Source organism: Centruroides vittatus, unplaced genomic scaffold (genome assembly GCF_030686945.1).
Source record: "Centruroides vittatus isolate TY-2023 unplaced genomic scaffold, ASM3068694v2 contig_3187, whole genome shotgun sequence".
In the NCBI taxonomy this organism is placed as follows: domain Eukaryota; kingdom Metazoa; phylum Arthropoda; class Arachnida; order Scorpiones; family Buthidae; genus Centruroides; species Centruroides vittatus.
Genome location: NW_027122049.1, coordinates 186,126 through 207,659, shown reverse-complemented (window position 1 = coordinate 207,659; position 21,534 = coordinate 186,126). Strand labels below are relative to the sequence as shown.

The 21,534-nt window shown below is 27.0% G+C and overlaps 1 protein-coding gene and 1 pseudogene across 1 annotated transcript; both read left to right on the top strand.

The window, feature by feature from the left end:
• The first annotated feature begins 2,421 nt into the window (after window positions 1-2,421).
• LOC136973513 (tubulin monoglutamylase TTLL4 pseudogene) lies at window positions 2,422-5,825 on the top strand (annotated as a pseudogene).
• A 9,482-nt stretch (window positions 5,826-15,307) lies between these two features.
• Window positions 15,308-21,296, top strand: LOC136973514 (repetitive organellar protein-like). Its single transcript, XM_067268244.1, has 5 exons — window positions 15,308-15,375; window positions 15,461-15,603; window positions 17,540-17,608; window positions 18,776-18,889; window positions 18,996-21,296. The coding sequence occupies exons 2-5, from the start codon at window positions 15,493-15,495 to the stop codon at window positions 21,294-21,296; spliced, it is 2,595 nt and encodes an 864-aa protein (XP_067124345.1). The 5' UTR covers window positions 15,308-15,375; window positions 15,461-15,492.
• The last annotated feature ends 238 nt before the right edge of the window (window positions 21,297-21,534 follow it).

The window sequence follows — 21,534 nt, the reverse complement described above, 5'->3', positions numbered from 1 at the left end:
TTACGTACCGAATGTTCACCGTTCGACGACTCCGTTGCTTAAGCTTGTTTTCGTCGCGGAGCGGCTCATCGAACGTGGGCGCGTGTTTCCTGATAAGTTTGATTCGCTGAACTTTGGATACATCATTAATATAAAAATAATTTTATGACCGTTGAATAATAAATGTTTTTTAGTAGGACCAGTGCTCGTTTAAACTCAACGGTTTGTACAATATCCGCTATTGGTCCAGATTCGACCAATCCTGTCGCGACACGAGTCGGCGATGACGTTTTACCATGTTATACGAGTCTCTTTTAGCGTGTTATACGAATACGATCGCAATTTTTTCGCCGTGTTATACAAATCCGTATTATATGAACCCGTGATATAAGGGGGTCTACTGTCATTAATTAATTAACGTAGTTTGATGAACGGAAACTTGTGGACAGGAAATGACATCATTTTTCCGTTTCTGGTTTTTATTTATGGTGTATGTATTTTCCGGTGATGTAAAAACCAGCCTTTTAGACACGTGAAGAAACACGGAAAATTCTACGTTATCGAGATGAGGCGGAAAGTTATTATTTTCATCATATCACAAATCCAGAGAAACAAAAATCAACGTCACCAATGTTTTCTTTTGGGTTAGTTTGCTTCCTACTAAAACACAAACAAATGAAATATTTCTCCCTGTGGCCAAAGAAAAATATCTACAAAACAATAACAGAAAAAAATCACAGATAAATAAATTTGTTTGGAATTAATTATTTAGTTCTATATAAATGAAATCTTTTTTTATACTTCTATTTACTAACTTGTGAAAAATTCAAAACTAATTTATATGTTAGGAACTAATGCTTGATTAATTTCGAAAATATAAATTAGTTTTGAATAAATAGAAAAGATTAACGCTGAGAATTTTTCTTTTTTTCAAAAAAGAATATAAATTAGATATTCTATTGTTATTAATTTAATAGTATTTTTAATTCCGAAAAACGTTTGTCAACGGGAATTTTTTGCTTTTTATCTGATATGAAGTATGACAATGTTGCTATAATAGATTAACTATAAGATATATTCATGTATTTATTTACATTTGATAATTTCATCAAAATAAAATCATGTTACAATTAATTTATGAGAGAAACTGTACAAGGTGATCCAGAAATTCTTCCACGTAGCAGCTATTTGCGCTTTTATATCGTGCCATCGTGCGCCATGTTGAAGTGCGCATAATAATAATAAATATATGCATACGTGAACAAAGAAAAACAAACACATTATATTAAAGAGAAACAATCTATTTGCCCTTGCATAAAAAATAAAGAAAATTTTACATTCTTGTAAAAGGCTGACATGTCAAAGGTTTTCTGGATCAACTGGCATATTGAAACTTCTAAAATTGTTATTACAATTTAAAATTATTAATTAATAGCGTAATAAGAAATTTATGTTAATTATTCTTAATAGACTTATTAATTTCATATGTATCATAAAATAATAATGAAATTTTAAGCTTAATTATTAAAGATTATTATTAAAGATTGACAAAACTTAAATCCATCGAAGCTTAAAATTTTATAAGATAAATAATTATATTATAGTCTATATAAAATGTTGATAGATTATTACTTATTTCATGACCTTAGTAAACTAAATAATAATAAAGTTCTTGTAAATGAAAAAAGTTGTTATTCATTTTGATGAATCAAATCTGTTCGCTTGAAATTAAATAAAAATAATTTAATTTTTCAGTATTTTATAAAACATAACATCATGTTGCAGGTTTTGAATGCTATATAAATTATAAAATTTTCGGAATTTACGGTTTTTATTAACGAAGAAATTATAAGAGAAAAAGTATTCAACAGTAATACATATTAAAAATAATCTAGCAGAAACTTCCATAAATACTGAAAGTTACAATTTAATTTCTATAAAAAAATAAATTTATTTAGAAGTTTACTACTTTTAAGAAGAAATTATTATATTTTCTTCTTAATAAGACTTGATTCTGTATATACTGTATTTTGACAGTTGCAATATAATAATGACTACTATTACTTGAAAAATCAAAAATACCAAGTCTGATTTTGTTTTCTTAGAATATCTTAAAATTATTTGTTATTTTTTTAAATTAAAAACACTACAAATTTCGAATTACATAATACTTTAAATTATATTTAATTTTATATTTTCTTGTTAGAGATTCTTCATCCTCCCTTCTTTTTGGACTTGAAAATTAATGAAGAAAAACACATATTAGAGCTTTAAAGTAAGTAAAAAAACTAATTTTAATTCCATTTAATCGGCTTAAAATAATAAACCAGAATTTTAGTCAATGACAAAGTAAGATTTATGTTTTCTAAATTTGAATTATTCATAACATTATTTACATAAAGTTTTTTCAATTTAATTTTTTATGATTGGTTTTAATTATAGATCCTCAGCTTATTTCAAGAAAAATAATATAAAACCAGCATTCTATTACGAAAGTTTATAATTCATAGATTTAAATCAATCAATTTACTTATTGAACTGCATACATGCAAGCAATAATAATTTGAAAGGTAGGATCAAATTTAAATGCTAATACGTTTTAGAATTGATGATTATCAATTAGTTACTCTAGCAATTAACATTTATTTTAATTGCTGAAAAACATATTATATTTTCAATAGTTATCAAATAATAGGTATATAACTCATATATTTTTTGTAAATATTAATTTTCAATTGTTAAATTTATCATTAAATGTAAATATTTTTTCTAAGCAAAAAATTATTTATATACTGTAATTATATACTAAAATTATTTTAAAGAATAATTAAGTATAAAGATATATATATATGTAAAATATAATTTGGGGATACTATAGATTACCACCTATGAAATTTCGGGTCTTTGGGTATATATCTGAACTCAGGAGACCGAGACGAGTTCAACGATACCCTACTTTTGGACCGAAGACAAAAAATAAAAAAGTTATCATACTTTTTTCCAGCGATCGCGCGATGATAGGGAGTCGCGTCACTTGCCGTTAAAATTGCCTTTAGTAGACGTTTCCCCTTTTTTTTACTTTGTTCAAGAACTACCGTGAATCAATAACTAGTGACGTTTAGCACATGGCGGCCTGCCGGCGGCTCCTCTCCGGGAGGTCAGTCGGGAGCACGAACAGTGGGAACGGCCGCCATGTTCGCTGCCATAAGTAACATTAACCGAAATGGTGATCGCGCGTTGATCGGAAGTCGCGTCGCTCTCTCCGCTCTCGTATCGCGTGTTTAACCCTGCTGGAGATGACCGTAGTCCGACGTCATGGTTTGCAGACTTTACCGCAAGATGGCAGTACTAACAACTATGGTGCCATCTTCATGAGAGCATTAAAAAAGTATGATAACTTTTTTATTTTTTGTCTCCGGTCCAAAAATAGGGTACCGTTGAACTCGTCTCGGTCCCCTGAGTTCAAATATATAATCAAAGTCCTGAAATTCCATAGGTGGTAACCTATAGTACACCCTCTAATTTACATTTTAAAACGATTTAAATAATTTGATTTGAATTTCTTCCAGAAACATGAACTTTTTCATTTTGATATTTCATATTTCTCACAATGCCGAATGACTATTGAAACCTCCGACACTAGCAGAATTATTTTCATAACAGTGGATCCTTTAATCAAAATTTGTGTTTTTATTATTTTTTATAAAAATTCTCCACATTGCTGACATTGTTAAAAAAATAAGGATTAACTATTTAAGCATTAATGCACTCATTAGAAAATTCTCAAAATGAAAATTCTTGTTCAAGTGCAAATCTTGAAGAAGAATGTAACAGCCCAAATCAAAGCGAAACTTCTAATTCTCAAAATGAAACTTGTTGCTCAAGTGCAAACCTCGAAGACGATTTTAAAAGCCTAAATCATCAAATTGAAATTTCTAAATCAGTCTGTTCCGAAACAGTCACAACCACTGAAGCCATACAGTCTAACAACGAAAACAAGTTTTGCAACTTAGAAGAAGATGAAACTGAAAAAGAGAACGTTCCAAACTTAGAAAATACGTTAAATGAAGAATTTCATGCACTCTCTATCGAAAATGAAAATACTCCTACACCTTTACAAGAAGACATTTCACTTGCAAAAACCCCTATTACAGTAGAAGAAAAACGAAAATCTAAATCTAAACGAAAACCACCGTTAAAAGCTAGCTTATTTTATAATGTACCACCAACAACATATTTTGGTACGTCTTCAGAAAGAATTTTTCCTCTACCGAGAAAAGTTCGGAGTTCTTTGTTGTGGAAGTTATCTACCATTACCCCAAAATTAATAACTCAAACGATTTCCCGATCTGGATTTCGTTTGACTGAAGATATTCGTTGGATAGCGACTTGGGGCAAACACATGAGATGCAATGAGTTTAGATTTATAAGAAATACTCAGAAAATAAATCATTTTCCCGGTTCTTTTAATTTGGGAAGGAAAGATCATTTGTGGTTAAATATAGTCAGAATGCAATGCATATACAATGAAGAAGAATTTTCTTTCATGCCCGATACTTACGTTTTACCGGAAGATTTAATAAAATTGCGCCAAGTTTGGAGGGAAGAAAACAAAATTTTATGGATCGTCAAACCTCCAGCTTCTGCTAGAGGAATTGGTGTCGACGTTATATATAAATGGGCACACGTGCCTAAAACTCATCCAGCCGTTGTTCAAAAATATGTATCTCGTCCTTTTCTAATTAATGGTAATAAGTTTGATTTGAGAATTTATGTCTTAGTTACGAGTTTTGACCCTCTAAGGATTTATGTATTTAAGGAAGGATTGGTTCGATTTGCATCAGTGCAATATTCTCGCTCGGTTAGATACATAGGTGAAAAGTTTAGGCACCTCACAAACTATAGTATTAATCGAAAGAATTCTTCCTATAAAGTCAGCGAAGACGAAAACTTATTCGAAGGACATAAATGGTCTCTAAAATGCCTTTGGGATTACTTAAAAACAAGGGACATAAACACCGAACAACTATGGTCTTCTATAATCGATATTGTGATCAAGACATTACTCAGTGCTTACGATCCCATAAGCAAACTAATCAAATATTACATTAAGAGTAGATACTGTTGTTACGAATTATTTGGTTTTGATATTATCTTTGATGAAAAATTAAAACCTTGGTTATTAGAGGTGAACATCTCTCCTAGTCTCCATTCGAATTCTCAACTTGACATAGATGTTAAAAGTCAATTAATTAAAGATATGTTCAACACCGTAGGCTTCCAAATTCCGGATGACATTAATATTACTTCGGAAACGGAACAGGAAGTATTGCAAATGTGCAACATCACACCGAAAGAAACAACAAGACTTTGTATAAATCATCATCTTCATCACTCACATTTAAGTCACGAGGAAAGAGTAAAACATATTAGATTCGAACAAAATTGGTGCGAGGAATCAATTTTAAAAGACTTGACGGGTGATGACGTGAGACGATTAATAGAAAGCGAAGATGAATTATCTCGATGTGGTCATTTCATTCGCGTTTTTCCATCCGAAATTTCCTCATCGTATTTAAAATACTTTGAAAAACCTAAATATTATAATTTATTACTCGATGCTTGGGAAAAACGCTTTCAAAATGATAGAAAAAGTGGAATCGACTTTCTACAAATGATGTGCGAAGTGGGTATCCATCTTCATTCTGGGAAAAATCTAGAAGAGAAAAAAGTTATAACTTATTCTAAATCGCCATTGTCTACCATAAATAAGAAATCAAATAAAAACTCTTTATTATTATCTAGAGTATAATCCGTCGAAAATATTTAGAAAAATCAATTCGTTAAATTTTATCTTTTACTGTCTACTTGGACATTGCTTATTAGTAGGACGTTAACTGGTGTTTAATATTAAAACAAAACTTTTATTAAAATTCACCTGTAGTAGTAATTTTTTCTGAAAAAATTACTACTACAGGTGAATTTTAATAAAAGTTTTGTTTTTCTGATCTAACCGTCAGTTTTGTATCAAATATTAAACACCAGTTAACGTCCTACTAATAAGCAATGTCCAAGTAGACAGTAAAAGATAAAATTAGAAATAAGGACAGTAACGCATTGTTAATTACTAATTTATATCTTTTCGGCTGTTGAATTTATCTTATTTTGATTTTTTTAAAAATAATTTTAGTGAATTTTTAATTTGTAAAAAAAAATTTTAATTATAAATTATTCGTCATTTATAGTTTATGTATAAATTTACACTGTAATTGACGAAAATATTCGTGAACAAATGAAATTATAGAGGAATACTTTTGATTTCTATTTAATTTTGCATATATCATGGGAAAAAGCGAATAAATGTAAAGCTTCTATTTGAAATTTTAATGAAATATAAATTGTACGAATAAAATAAGATCTAATTTATATTGTAAATTATATTCAAATTTAATATTTTTTAAATTTTTAATATAATTCTTCGTCGTAATAGAAAATTTTATTTCGATACTATGATTTTGTAAAGTACAAAATTTTATTATAAAATGTAAAAAAATAATTATTAATTAAATGTAATAATTCTATGGTTTTCTGTCATTTACTTTAAAAATAGTTACAGAAAAATTTATATTTAAATTTTTTAAATAGAGTTAAAAGTTAAATACGAATGTTAGATTTCACACGATGTATTCTTTTTCTTATGTATTTTTATACCTGGAAGATGCATTTCTCATATTTTTAAAATGTATTGAGCGTTTGTTATAAATAAATTGATGCAAATATTATTTATTTTTTTATTTTTTAAATAACTGCTTTCACACAAAAAATAATAATCTGTATTAAATTTATTGACGAGAAACATTTTAAAAATGAATTTAAAACAAAGATTTCCTGCTATACACAGTGTTTTGAATGAATTTGGTAGACTATTGCCCTTGCATTAATATTACATTGTTTTTTAGAATATTAATATGCTTTATCTTAGTAAAATGTATTAATATTCTACAGATTTTCTGTGTACATTTACGTGAACTTTTTAGAGTATTTAATTTATGTAGTGTACAGTTGTTAAAATTTATTTTTCTAACTTTAAATTTGCTTCGTTAACTGGTTTGCCAACGAAAAAATTGTTTTATGTTTGGCTATTTATTTAAAAAAACAATAATAAAATATTCAAAAATTTTAATCTAATTCTAAGTCCTTTCTTAAATTCTGTCCTATTTGTATTGTATTCACGCAAAAGCTTTATCACTGAATGTTTCTATATAAATGTAGTCACAATTCAAGCGAGTCTGAAACAGTTCTATTAATATAAATTAATTTTAAATAATTTTTTTATGATAAGAGTTGAATTATTCTGGTTAAAATATTCTGGCACAACGATAAAGAATTCCAGATATATTAATTATTTTTAAAATAAAATACAAATACACGTTTATTTTGTGTGGAGGAGAAGGGATTTGATTCAAATGAAACCATTAAAAGATGTAAAATGTTTTTTTTTTTTCTGCAATAAGGAAAATAAAAATAACTAATCATGAAACAACGTTTTTATACTGATCTTCACTTTGAATGTTTTATTGATCATCCAATATTTTCTATTATAGTTTATCATCGTTAAGACATGAAATTTGTGACTTTCACCTGTATTTTTATACCTGTTGAATTTCAAACCTTCTTAATAAGTGTTTCAGTTATTATTTAAAAAAACGCTAAACTTTCACTCTCCTACGGTCTCAAAACTTGAAGTAGAAATGTAATTTTTAATCCTCCTCCTCTCTACCTTTGATGAAGAGCTTTTTTTCTTCTAATATCGTCAATGCAAATGTACCATGCAATCTGTTTTAAATAACTTGAAGTGTAATAGTTATTCTATATTCGTTTTGTTTTTTTTATCATCGCTTTATTTGCACTTTGACATTTATTTTTAAAGAAATTTTTGTCGACACGATGTCTTTTTAGGATGCTACCATTATTTCTTTTTAGTCACTTCGGATATGAATAATATTTCTGGATCGAACAGTAGATTGTTTAATATACATTAAATCAACAATTTATCAAAACAATCGTATATACTAATTCTACACTCAATATTTAAGCCTAAGTATACTAATTCTGACATTTCTTTTAATTTCGTAGGTTGTTTACTCAGGTTTTGTTAAAATTAACTTATATTGTGGAAAATAATAATTAATTTCTTTTTCGAGCTCTTAGTGGAAGCTCTTATTATTTGTTTCCGACAAGAGTTCTAAAGGAGGTTCTGTAATTCTCTCTTCTTCACTCTAAATCTTTATATAATGCCAATAATAGGTTATTTTTTATTATGGATATACTTAAGTATTCTGATTTGTTATGAATGAAGCATGTTCTGTTTTGTTTATCTATTTAAGTATATCCACTTCACATCCTTGAAATTATGTTAAATATCCGTGAACGATTTATTATATAAAATAATTATAATCTTAGTGTACAGTACATTATAGCAGATCGTTTAAGTTTATGAAAAGTGGGATAGAAAAATATTTAAATAATTAGCAAAAACTTCCAGTTGGTAATATTTGTAAAAAATTAATATAAAATTACAAAAACCCTTAAAATTTTTCAAAAATATATAATATTTTATTTTATAATTTCTGTAAAAACAATTGAGACAAAAACATTAATTTATTAATTAATATTATAAGTAATAAAATAATAATTTATAAAGTAATTTAATTGTATGTATTAATTAACATGATTTTTACAAAACGTTATTTTAAAAATTAATCCGTGGCAATGCCAAATTTCTAATTTCATTGCATCGTCAATAATTCTGATAAGATGTTTTTAAGTAAATAAATAATATAATTTTAAGTGATGCTTAAACAAACTATTCACTCAAACAATCTTGTACTAACAGTTTTGGAAGTTTTTTATTACATATAAAAATTAAATTAATAGTAGAATTTCACATATACAAAGCTAAAACCACTCAACATATTCAACGAAATACCAAATTATGTCTTAATAAGTATGTTAAGTATATTTTTAAAATTGAAATATAATGTGATGATACTCTATCCAACCGTTGAGATTTGAGAAATAAATACAATAAATTGATCATATGCTTGCCAATTGCCCAAATTGTTTTCAATCAATTACTTTTATGGCGAATTCATTTGATTTCGTAGATAATTTCTGCATTAGTTAAATCTCTCGCATCTAAGTGCGTAAGATGTCTTTGTTTTTGTCAGATTAGATCATCAATGCGCACTATTTAAACAAAAATATTTTTGGTATTTCAATCGGCCTAACAGATATACATCTACAAATCTTTATCAAAGACCCGAAAAAGTTTTCGAATGATAGCAGTATTAACCAATATTTTCTCGATTTCAGTTCGTTAACATTTCTGTATCGATTTCATTATTTTGATTCTTCCTTATTCTGTTACTTAGTATTATTAGTTTTTTTTCCTTTTCGATTAACATTTCGTTTTGGATTTCTCATATTATGATATAATATGACAACTGAAATTGTTTTCTCCTTCTGTATCCATTAAAAGTATAAAATGAAAATTAGATGACGGTTTTAATTTTTAATTTTCTAACAGACAATAAATAATCTTAAAGTAAGCCATTTCTTATGTAATTCATCAATGAAATTTGAATTAAATTAAATTTTAATTTGTATTTTTGGTATTTTTCGGTCACATTGCCGGTCACCATTTTACTCATTACAAGTGAATTCAAAATTCAATGAGATAAATCAGAATGAATGAGGAAAGGAAGGAAACAAAACTGAATTCAAATCATTGTCAATGAATTCAACTTGAGCACTATAGATTATAAAATCGACTTCAGCCTTTCTCAGTGATACTTGTATCTGACAAATTACATTTCAAATCATCTGATCCTACAAATGTTCGATGGGCGAATCTGAAGACCAAGCAAGTGTGGCAATGTGAAGGATACATACATGCCGTCAATGACTCTCGTATCGTTACTAGCTGTGACTGACTGTCATACGAGATGGCTTCCAAGACCAGAACGCTAGCAATGGATGCTGTGTATTATTCAGCGTAAAGGGGGGATTAAGCGCTCATCAGCTGTCGTCTGATCCCAAACAGAATTAGGATTCGTTGCTAAAGCTAATGCATTGCCAGCTCGTAGCAACCCATGCTTCTCTGTCACAGCATCATTACAAACAAAGCCGACGGAGTGCTAATAGCAGGACGTGTCCGTCGTTGCACTTGAAATTTTCCTTGGCATTGCTTCTGCCTATGGTATGGACAAGATTCTGTAGTAAAACTTCTACCTGTCACTGGATTTGAACAAAGATGCAGTTGCTACTCATGCTTGTTTTGTGATCAGATGTTCATCTCACCTGATGGTCTGTCTGGGCATCTATAGCCTGCCTACAGTGTGTTCGTGCCCGAAATATCCACCTTCTCAGAGTTAGGTTAGAATGTCCAAGATAGCAGTTTGGTGAAACGGCCGAAATTATATATATATTATTTTATTTATTTAAAGATTTTGCAATGTTTCTAAATTCAACTTTTTTAAAATATACTTAAAATTTAGAATATTTAGTACTTTGGCAAGGAATTTGGAGGGCAAATTTTTCCATCAGCCCAATGATGCAGTTGTACATGATGTCTTTGATAGTGTCGTGCAGACATTCTTGGCATTTGAAGACCTCCAAACAACAGATATAGTGAAGTAAAAGATCGTATGAAACAATAATTTAAATTTATATTTAATGTATAAAATGGAATATCACAAATTTAATTTCCAGAAATTTATTTTGAATTTTTTTGTCCTAACTTAATCAACATAAATAAATTTTGAAATGTATTTATAAGACTATTTCCATAATTTTACACTCATTTATCAACGAGTGTTAGTATAAATTAGGATTCGAATAATTAATACTTGAATATAAATAAGGGCAATTTCGATTAAAAAAAACAAAGAAACGTTTTCAGAATATAGTTTATAACGATAAAAAACATCTTGTTCTTTACTACCGGCACTTAATGGATTATCGTGTAACATTTAATAAGACATTATCTCTCTACAGAAATAAATAATGGATATTGCAATGTTCGAATCGTGCAGAGGACACAAAGAACTGAAATAAAATCTTTACATTGTAATTAAAGTGTGTTTATTATCATTTTAATTCCTTGAATTAAATATTAATGACAAATTTTGCGAAGAAACTCTTATTGAAATCGCGTCATTGTAATTTTTTACTTTAGTTTCATATGATCTTAAGGAAAAGTAATTATATGTTAACAGTCACGAAATGGTTTTTTCAATATCAATTCCTTCAATTTAATCACAAATCTGACGATAAAAGGTGTTGTGGAAGACAAAATAAAAATTATTTTTAAGATGGCATCTCTGAAAAGTCCAAATGTAAAATTCAACTATTCCATTATAACAATGTTTTAGTCATATTAATTATATTCTTTTCTTTTATACTTTGATATCTTATTCTCTTGTTCTAATTTTTTTAAAATATTTTATGTATATTTTATTTTATTCTTTCGAGATTTACGAGAAGTGTTCATTGATGTTAAGCTGTAAGAGGGTCTTTCCGTCGAACGGTTAAGGTGGCAGCCTAAAAATGTAAAAGCTCTATATTAAATTGCTCGAGCTTTAATTAAATTGGTAAATTTTAATTTAAAAAAAAACTATGTAATAATTTATTTTAACCAGTTTTTGTAAAAAGTGGTTAAGTAACCAATTCACAAAATGGTATTATTTTATAGAATTTACTTTGTAACTGGGTTAATATGTTAAATTTAATAAAATACTACATTTTCTAGGAATCGTTAACAAACTAATTTTATGTAAAAACTCAAAAAGTAATTAGATTTTTAAAAGTCTGATTAAAAATTAATCCAAGTGAAATTTCAATTTTTTAATTTTAAAGGGTTTTTTTCTCATTAAATAAAACAATATAGTTAAGAAATATTTTTAAAATGTATTGCCGTATACGCAGACAAAAGAACTATTGCAAGCATTAACTACCAAATATAATTGATAGACATAAAAACTATATTTGGAGAGAACAGAAAGCTTGTAACTATAATCGTTAATGAATTTGGTCTCGTTCCGGGTAAACGAATACTTTATTACGGTAAATTTTATTACGAGAAATTGTTATCCACATACAATACTACGCAATTTTACGATTTAGTTGTATTATACGCCTATAAATATAACTAATAAATTTAGTCTTTTCCGTTTCTTTCATCTATGACGTGATTCGAATCCTGGCAATGAAAGAAATATATTTACTGTAATTGAATTACTCAAGTAAATTATTACGAAATGGTATAAACTGTATTTAGAGTATAATCAGTTAATAAATAAATTCTATAAAATTCTATCATTTATTTCTTCGATTTTCAACATTATTCGACAAAAATGTGCAATATAATATCGATATATTAAGAAAATTGCATCTTAATTCATTTGATTTTATTAAAAAGTATGTGTCGACACAATTTATAAATGTAAAAATATATACGGTAGAACCTCAATTTAACGGATTAATTCGGGCGAGGGAGTGTCCATTAAAGCTGAAAATCCGTTATATATTAAAGTAGGTTTTCCGAATGCCTGTGTTAAAAAAATTGATAACTTTGTTTATCCGTTTTTACTTACATAGATACGTTTGTATAATTAAAATTAAGTACGTAAGCGAAGTTTAATTTCACAGAAACGTTTTATATATGTAACTTTATTATTGTTTATGTATTCACTGTAGTTCTGAGACTAATGAACAAGAATACGATTTAAATCGAAATAAATAAACAAGTATTCACGTCCGTTAATTAGAGATTTTACTGTAATATTTTCTATTAATTTAATTCAAAATATTACACTAAAACTTTGATTTCTTGCTATACTAATAATTTGAGGTGGAGAGCATATATTTTAAGTAAAATAAATTAAAAATATGATTAAAAATTGCAGCCCGGCATTGTAACATTGTCACAATAAATAATTGCTCGTTAATAATTATAATACTTGACTTATTATTATTATTTTTTAATTAAGCTAAAAATAACGCTCGGAAAATCTTGTGCGATGAATGAAAAACTTCAAACTTCCTGTTTTTCTAGATGTTTGAAGTGTCTTTAATCTCTACGTTATGAATAAGATTCAAAATGAATGACTGCTCAACTCTGTTCCTTTTTTAAACTTTAATTTATCAGTTAAAAATTTACGATTATTTCTAACAAAGTGAAGGCATAATACTCAATACAAACGTCATTACATAATTCTCTTAAATATAATTCAATCCTTTATATTTATTTTTCGTTTTATCCTCGAAGATTTTAAACTAACTTTCCTCATAATTCAGTTAATTTATCTCGATATTTTTAGCAGTTACTAATATAGTTTTCTTAATTGGATCGCAATCAATTGTTTTTTTTTCTGTTGACAGTATTTTATAACTTCTGTTGCAGTTAAAATAATTTATTATCACGAGATTAGCTGTTCATTAAAGAGTGTTATTTAAAACTGTATTCGTTTTTACGAATAATAAAAGTTTATTAACTAATTTCCACATAACGTAACTGCAATATCTCATTGATTGATAATTTTCTGTATTAATTAAAATTAAGACAGAATCCATCGAAATCAGTTATTTTTATTCACTTCAGTCCCCGGAACAATATTAAACTGGCAATGGCCTTCTTTTTTAGATGAAACAGGAGCGGGAAAAACCTTGATAATTAAAAAAAGTGTATGATAATATTCCATTTCATTCCTAATTTTCCTTAAAAATTTTATTACTCACAGTTTAATTTCTTCACTGGAAAATTTCTGTTCACTATTTTCATAATGTACATTAAATTATAATTTACTTCTCTGCGCCAATCATTAACTATATGAATTCGTAGAATATAAATGTTAAAAATGGGAATGATGTAAATTACATTCATACGTTCCATATAGAAATGCTGGTTTTTAAATATTTCGATCAATAATTGTCATTAATTTATATTATAAAGTTATAAATGGTAAATCGAAATGTCAATAGAAGTTGTTTTAAGCTATTTATAAATAAAGAAAAACAACTCAAAACACATTTAACATAGATTTTCATGATTTATCTTTTATAACATTTAAAAAACAAGAAAAAAATTTTAAAAAATATTCTTTCGATTTTTTTAAATGTTTGATTTAGTCTTAGTTTCATTTAAAAAGAAAATAAAAAAGAAAATAAATGTTAAAAATATTTTAAATCGATCATTTAGTGTTCGAGAATAACATCCCGCCATCTGGTGAATAAAATTTGTATTAATAAAATCTTTGTAAATATTTCCTTTAGAAAAGATGATATAACAAAAATTAAACATTAAAGCTCTTTAAAGTTACCAATTGGCACAATAAAGATTTCATCCGAGTTCATAATTTAATTTTAACGATGCTACGAAGTGAAATGAAACATAATAACTTCCTATAACAAGCTATAATTATGGACTCATCCATCATCCTTTCTTATTTCTAGACATAGGCGGATCAAGTTTTATCCCTTTTAAACTATGTATTAATATTTTAAAGTTACAATTTTACATCGGTTTACGATAACCATGATTCATTATTACACTTCATTATCAACAGTATCAGATCGAAGTACAGACGTCACTTCATACATTCTGGAACGGTTACATCTCTCCATCTTGTTCTGATTTAAAAACCAGAGAATACTTTTCTAGAATGTAAGTGTTTTATTTAAAAACCAAAAAAAAAAAAAAAAACAGAAAAATATATTTTATTTCAAAGCTATTATAAATAAGAAGATAAAGATGAAAAGTAACAGCATCACTTTTCATCTTTATCTTCTTAGATAGAGGAAATTTTCAATAAATAAATGGTACTTTTAGCTGAAGTAAATAGAATTATTTAGAATGTATAATCTTTCTTTTAAATATTTTCATTATTTATATATTAAAATAAATATTTAAGAATATTTTAAACTATACTTCGGATACATAAATTAAAAATATATTTATACTTTAATATACTTTGTATTATCAGCGATATTTTTATTTAAATGATTCCGATAATATTTTGGCATAAAAGTATCGAGAATTTAATCTCTTCTTTAGTTATGAAAATAGTTAATAACATCAGATTTGAGTTTTCGATCGCTTTACTGGACCTTAATCCTTTGATGATTAACAGCCATAATCGAAAATGAAAATAAAAGACATTTTTCGCCAAGTCAATGTTATAATTACAAACAAAAAAATTAATAATAAATAACCAAAAAATAATAATTTTGATTTGTAAAATTCATTTCCAAATTCGAATATTTAATTTTCGAACTTATTTTCAATTTTAAACATCGGTTTAACGATTAGACGTTCTAACTGTTGTGTTTCTTCCTGTAAATTTTCTCGTTAAAAATTAAGAATATATATTAATTAATAATAGAATTTAAATATTATAAAATGTTATTAATGTATTTTCAGCATTCGTAATTATAATTAGGAGAGATCGTTGCATGGCTAATAGAAAACATTTGGAGCATTTGCTCGGTTCTTCGCACGAGTTGAATATCTTAGATTCAAGTTTTATAAAAACTTTAGAACAGAAATTAATAGAAGAATATAAGGTATATTCTGGAAATATTTTACTGTTAATTATTTTAGAATAATTTAGAAATATAGAACAGGATTCGAATTATTAACATTATAAAATCTGTAGTTTATCTGATAAATTTTCATAAATAATTATGAATTATGCGCCCGAAAAGAACTTATTATAATATAGAAATGTAATTAGATATTTGATAATTACCTCCAATTTCGGATTTGTGGTTATAGGTACTTGGGCCCAGTCGGTTTTGGCACCCCTCCATCACAGATTCCACACTCATTGAAACTTATACATAAGGGATCCGTCCCACACAATATTAATAAGGGAAACTAAGACATTAGTTCCAGAATTTTGTGTCTTTTAAAAATTTGGGCCCTGAGCCAGGCTCAGCCAGCTCATAAATCTGGCACTAATTAGCTCCATTATAGAATATATTTAAATATCGCATGAAAATAAATTACAATTTATTACACAGCTTTATTTTAAACTACTGTGTGATTTGTAAATAAACTACAATTTATTTACAAATTACACAGCTTTTAGCATATATTTAATCTTATTTTGTTCTTTATTTATAATATTCAAATCGTTTATTTACTTCTATGTTTAAAAATTAATTACGATATACTTTTCCTTTAATATAATTGAATGAAATAATATTTATCTACATTATGTAATGCAATAAAAAGCTATGACGGATTACATACGATCCGGATTCCTAAGTAAGGTTTCCACTGATCTTGAACCTTGTCCCACTCTCCTTGAATAGAATAAAGAATACATTACATAACTTAAGAGTAATGTACAATACATAATATCACAAAGTCACATGAATCGATTACAAATTTTTATTCATTTCCTTTACATTTGTATTTTTAAAAACTTTAGTGTTTTTTTTTTTTTTTTTTTTTTTACCAAAGTGTAAGAATTTAAATCAACAAAACAAAACGTATCCGATTTAGTGTAAATGAAGACTAGATGACTAAGATTCTCATCGTTCATTCTTGAATGCAAAGTACTGAATTATCATCTCAAATATTCACGTGTACATAAAATTAAACCGTTTTTTTTTTCGTACATTCAATTGAACTTATTTTTCTCTCGGGTAGTGGCGCGTTATAGCTACCTGAGGCCCAGCGAATTCGAATTAGGAGACCCCATTTAAGGCCTTTTTTTTCGAGGGAATATTTGGAGAAAATATTTTCTTATGAAAGATCTGTTTGGGGCCCCTTGTTGATCGAGGCCCCAGGCAATTGCCCTTTATGTCCATCCCTCTCTTTCGGATTTCTAGCCTCAACCTAATGATTAATTCGCTACTGATAACAAGTTATTAGCATTCTGGCAACATAATTTATGAAATAATTAGCATAAAAATTTTTCTATAAAAATAATTCTGAAAAAATTATCAAAATTAAATATTAACGCTTTAAAAATATAAATTCGAATACATTTTTGCAGTAAGATTCTACATTTAATGTTTCATAAAAAAGAATGATTAATATTATAAGTTATGTAATTTACAAAAATTTATAACTTATGAAAATTTCAATAAGATTAAATGTATAATATTAAATATTCACATATTTATCTTTACATATTTACATTTACAAAATTAAAATACATATTCTGTCAATAATTATTTGAAAGTTGATGAGGAATTCAATTGTAAATACATATTTCAAAGGATATTAACTTTTAAAATATAAAAATAGAATGAAATAAAATTAACTAAGCATTCTAGAAAGGCGTCAAAGAAAAAATTAAGAAAAGACACTTGAATCAAATCAAAGTAAATAGTACATTAGCTGCAACTGGCCATGCCACCAGCAATGAAATTTACACCAAACTCGCCAAAGAAAAAGAATTATTAATAAGTGTAAGAATTCATAAATATTTTATCATTAATAAATTAACAAACATCTTCCTCACATTTATTAATTAAATTTTTTCAGAGCGTGAATGACGATAAATTAGAAGCAATTAAATGTCCAAGAGGAAAAGAAAAATTATCCGAAGAACAAGTTATTTTTATTTATTTATTTCATTATTTTAAAAACTTTAATGATAATTAACATATTTTCTGTTCAATAGAGAATTCTGTCATATGTTTTTAATTTTAATTTTGTAATAGAATTTCTATAACTAGATTAACAGTTTTATATACATTATATTGAAAAATACAATATATACAGCTACAACTCAAAGCAGTTACGGAATATTGCGATATAAAGATATTATTTTATAAGGTAAATTAATACAGTTAATCTAGTTTTAATGTTTTACGATCTTATTTATGATGCCGCTCTTAAAAATTTTAGAATAATCTCATTCTTGTTATGCTTGATTTGCTGTTGCAAACTACTTGTCTAGCATGAACACATAGTTGCAGGATACCGTTGGCTAGAATTACTTTGTCGCAAGATAATGCTGCCAAATTTAAAAAATCCTTTTTAATTATATAAAAAAATTATCAAAAATTTCATCGCTGTACTGTTTGTATCGCAATATCTCTTAATTGTTTGATTAGCAGTTGGATACTTTTCGATTACATTGTTTTAATATTCACTACTTTAATACTAATTCAATCGTTATCGTTTTATTTATAGACAACTGCGGATTTTCCTATGACAATGCAGAATTATTGTTCAAAAGATAACCTTCCTGATATTGTATCAGATGTGACAAAATGGCAGGTTAGCGTAAGATAAACCCATTTTTACAGAATTATGTAAAAAAATAAAAAATAATAATAAGAAGAATTAAAACGACAAAAAATAATAAATAAATATAAATAAATTTTTAAAAATTGCAAAAATATTAAAATACAAGTATACATTATTTTTTATTATGATAAAATTTAAAAATAATTTAAAATGATATTTGATGACCTTCACAATATTTCATAATCTGTAAATATTTTAAATTTCTGCTTCGGCTGTCAATATTTCCCTCATTCATAATTAACTTTAAAAATTAGATTAATATAACAAGATTTGTGCATTTATCATTTACCAGAAGATAATATGAAATTTTCAATAATTATTTTGAATATATTCAAATGTTTTGAACATGTAAATCATAGTTTCTACAACAAATTGCAAGACATTTAAAGTTACATTTTGTTTAAGAATTTAAATACATAATTTAATATAAATATAAAATTTAAATATATATATATATATTTACAGCAAAGGCAAATGGAATTTATTTCATCAAGACAAAAGATTCTTCAACGAAGAGAAGATACTAGTTTTTATGAAAAATATAAGTTTCCTTTATTAAAACAAATAAAAGAAAATAAAGTGAGTGAATAGGAATTTTATTCTGTATATAAGTGTTATTCATTTATAACTTATATAGTATGCCTTCATTAATATCTTTATGTAATAAATTTAAAACCAATTGCAGACATTAGAAGAAATTTACGCTACATCGAATTCTATTATTTGGAGAACAGATTTTATAGAAAATTGGATAGCCGATAGAAAAATTCTCGATTATACAGTAGAAAAAGAAGAAGATAAAGAAGTGGAAGAGAGGGAGACAGATATCAGCAGTACTTATCTTGAAATAAGCAAAGCAACACTTGCTTCTGAAATTGAATCTGATATGTTAATACAAGATAACAGTTCATATATACTCGTAGATGGCCAGAGAGAAAAAGTATCATTTCATACAGATCATAAGGAAGAAACTGAAAATTTACCAACACCAGATATAGCGGAAGCCATGCCGAAAGACAATATATTAATTACACCTATTTTAGATAACACAGTTATCAATGAAGCTGTAATTCTCAAGAAAGAGGAAGAAGCTCCAAATGTAATACCTAATGAGAAAATATCATTTGTAGAAGAAATTGTAACAGTTACATGTGTTGAAGATCAAAAAGACGAAGAAGTATCAATTAAGCATTCGGATATCGAGTTACCTATAAGTTTAGAGGAAAAAAGAGAGGAAACCGTTCCCAGTTCATCTGTTGAAAAGGAAGAAATTATTCTTACTCCACCAGTCGAATTTAAAGATTACGAAACTACACAAGACATAACAGATGAAACCACTCTAACTACACCTTCAGTTAAAGAAAAAGAATTAGTTACAACTATTGAAGATAAAGTAAATGTTACAATGCCTGCCGTATCTGATAGTGAAAAAGAAAATATTTTATCAGTTACTTCAGTTACACCTGTAGATGAAGAAATGAATACTTTAGAACCTACAGTTTCAACTAAGTCTTTTATAAAAGAAGAGATCGAAATAAATCAACAGAAACTCGAAGAAGGCGAAATTGAGTCGATTATACAGCCTGGAAAAGAGGAGACAAGTTTAAAAGAAATTAAAGAAAATGAATGTAAATCACTTATACCTTTCGGAGAATTTCTGTCAGAAAAACATGGCAACGAAAAGGATAAAATAATATCTGATAAAACGCTAGAAAATTCATTAACATCACCTTCTGAGGAACATAAAGATATAGTTACACCATATAGTGAAGAGCTAAAAGTTGAAATTGGACAGACATCAAAAATCAAAAATGAAAAAATTACTTCAAATGATAAAATCGAAACAGAAAAATCTGATTTATGTGTAATTTCTAAAGAAGTAAAAGAATACAATCCTCCTCCCACCCTTGAAATCGAATCTTCCCGTCCATCTTCTCTTGAAATGGAAGATCCTGCATTACTTACTAAAGAAATTAAAGAATCTAGTCAAATAATTTCTTCTAAAAACATAAATGAAGTTGAAATTTCTACCCTCGAAGAAACAAAAGAAATTTGTTTTGCGTTAAAGTCTGATAAAACTAATGTTCATGATGTTACAGAGAAAGAATTCGAAAACGATACTGATTATAGAACTGAAATAACTGATAAAAATGAACCAGAAGTGAAAAATAAAGAAAGTGATATAGATATTGAAAAACCCGTTATTTCCTTCGAAAATCGAAGGACAAAAATTTCTGTACCACTTGAGGCCAAAGAGACAGGTGGATCTCAAATTAATGATGAAATGAAAGCAAAAGAAATTGTCTCGGCTGTATTACCCATTGCAACCGCAGAAGACCCGTTCGAAAGTAAAGAAATTACAAATGAAGTGGAGAAAGGGAAAATTATCAATTCAAACGAAATTCCCACTAAATTTATAAATAAAAATATTGCAACCGATCGAAATAAAGAGGAATGTCATTCAGAAAATAAAGAAGATAAATTCGCATCAAACGATGATATTGAGGAGAAAATTGTTAATCGAACTGAACAAATTGTTAATGTGTCCAAAGATAAAAATATTCCATCCATAAAAGAAGACGTTAATAATAATAATAATACAGAAATTTCTAAGCAATTTATCACCGATAAACAAAATGACGTAACAATTTTAGCTAGTCATTCAAAGGAAATGAATGAATGTAGTGCATGTCCAAGTGCAATTCCTCAAACTAAAATAACAATTAAAAATGAAGCTTCACGACCAAATTCCTCAATACAAACTAATAACATTGAAACTGTTAGAAAAAGCAAAGAAGAAATTTCAATTGAGACGAAATTCGAAACTAATAAAGAGGAACAAATTCCAAATAAGCTTTCAAGCGAAGTTTTAGAAGGCAAAAAATTTGTCGACTTGCAAAATAATGATGCGAAAGATAAAGAAAATCAGGATGTAACTGATGTTTCAATCGAGTTTCAAACTGGACAACCGAACAAAGAAGTTTAATTAATAAATAGCTTTATGATTTTCAAATTAAATTTATTAAATTACTTTTTAATTGTTTTAAGAACAATAATTAAAATAAAATATAATAAAAAAGTGATAATAATTTTATAACTCATGCTGTTTTATATTATATAATAAATGTATATTATTTTTTAATCTTGTAGGTAACTTATAGCAATATCAGAGGCAGGTTATTTTAAATTTATAAATAAAATTACGTACCACAAAATAATATTTA

Coding starts and splice junctions, on each gene's coding strand:
- LOC136973514 (XM_067268244.1), top strand. CDS start 15,493: ATGGCTAATAGAAAACATTTGGAGCATTTGCTCGGTTCTTCGCACGAG. Junction 15,604..17,539: donor AATTAATAGAAGAATATAAG/GTATATTCTGGA, acceptor AAATTTTTTCAG/AGCGTGAATGACGATAAATT. Junction 17,609..18,775: donor AAAAATTATCCGAAGAACAA/GTTATTTTTATT, acceptor ATATATTTACAG/CAAAGGCAAATGGAATTTAT.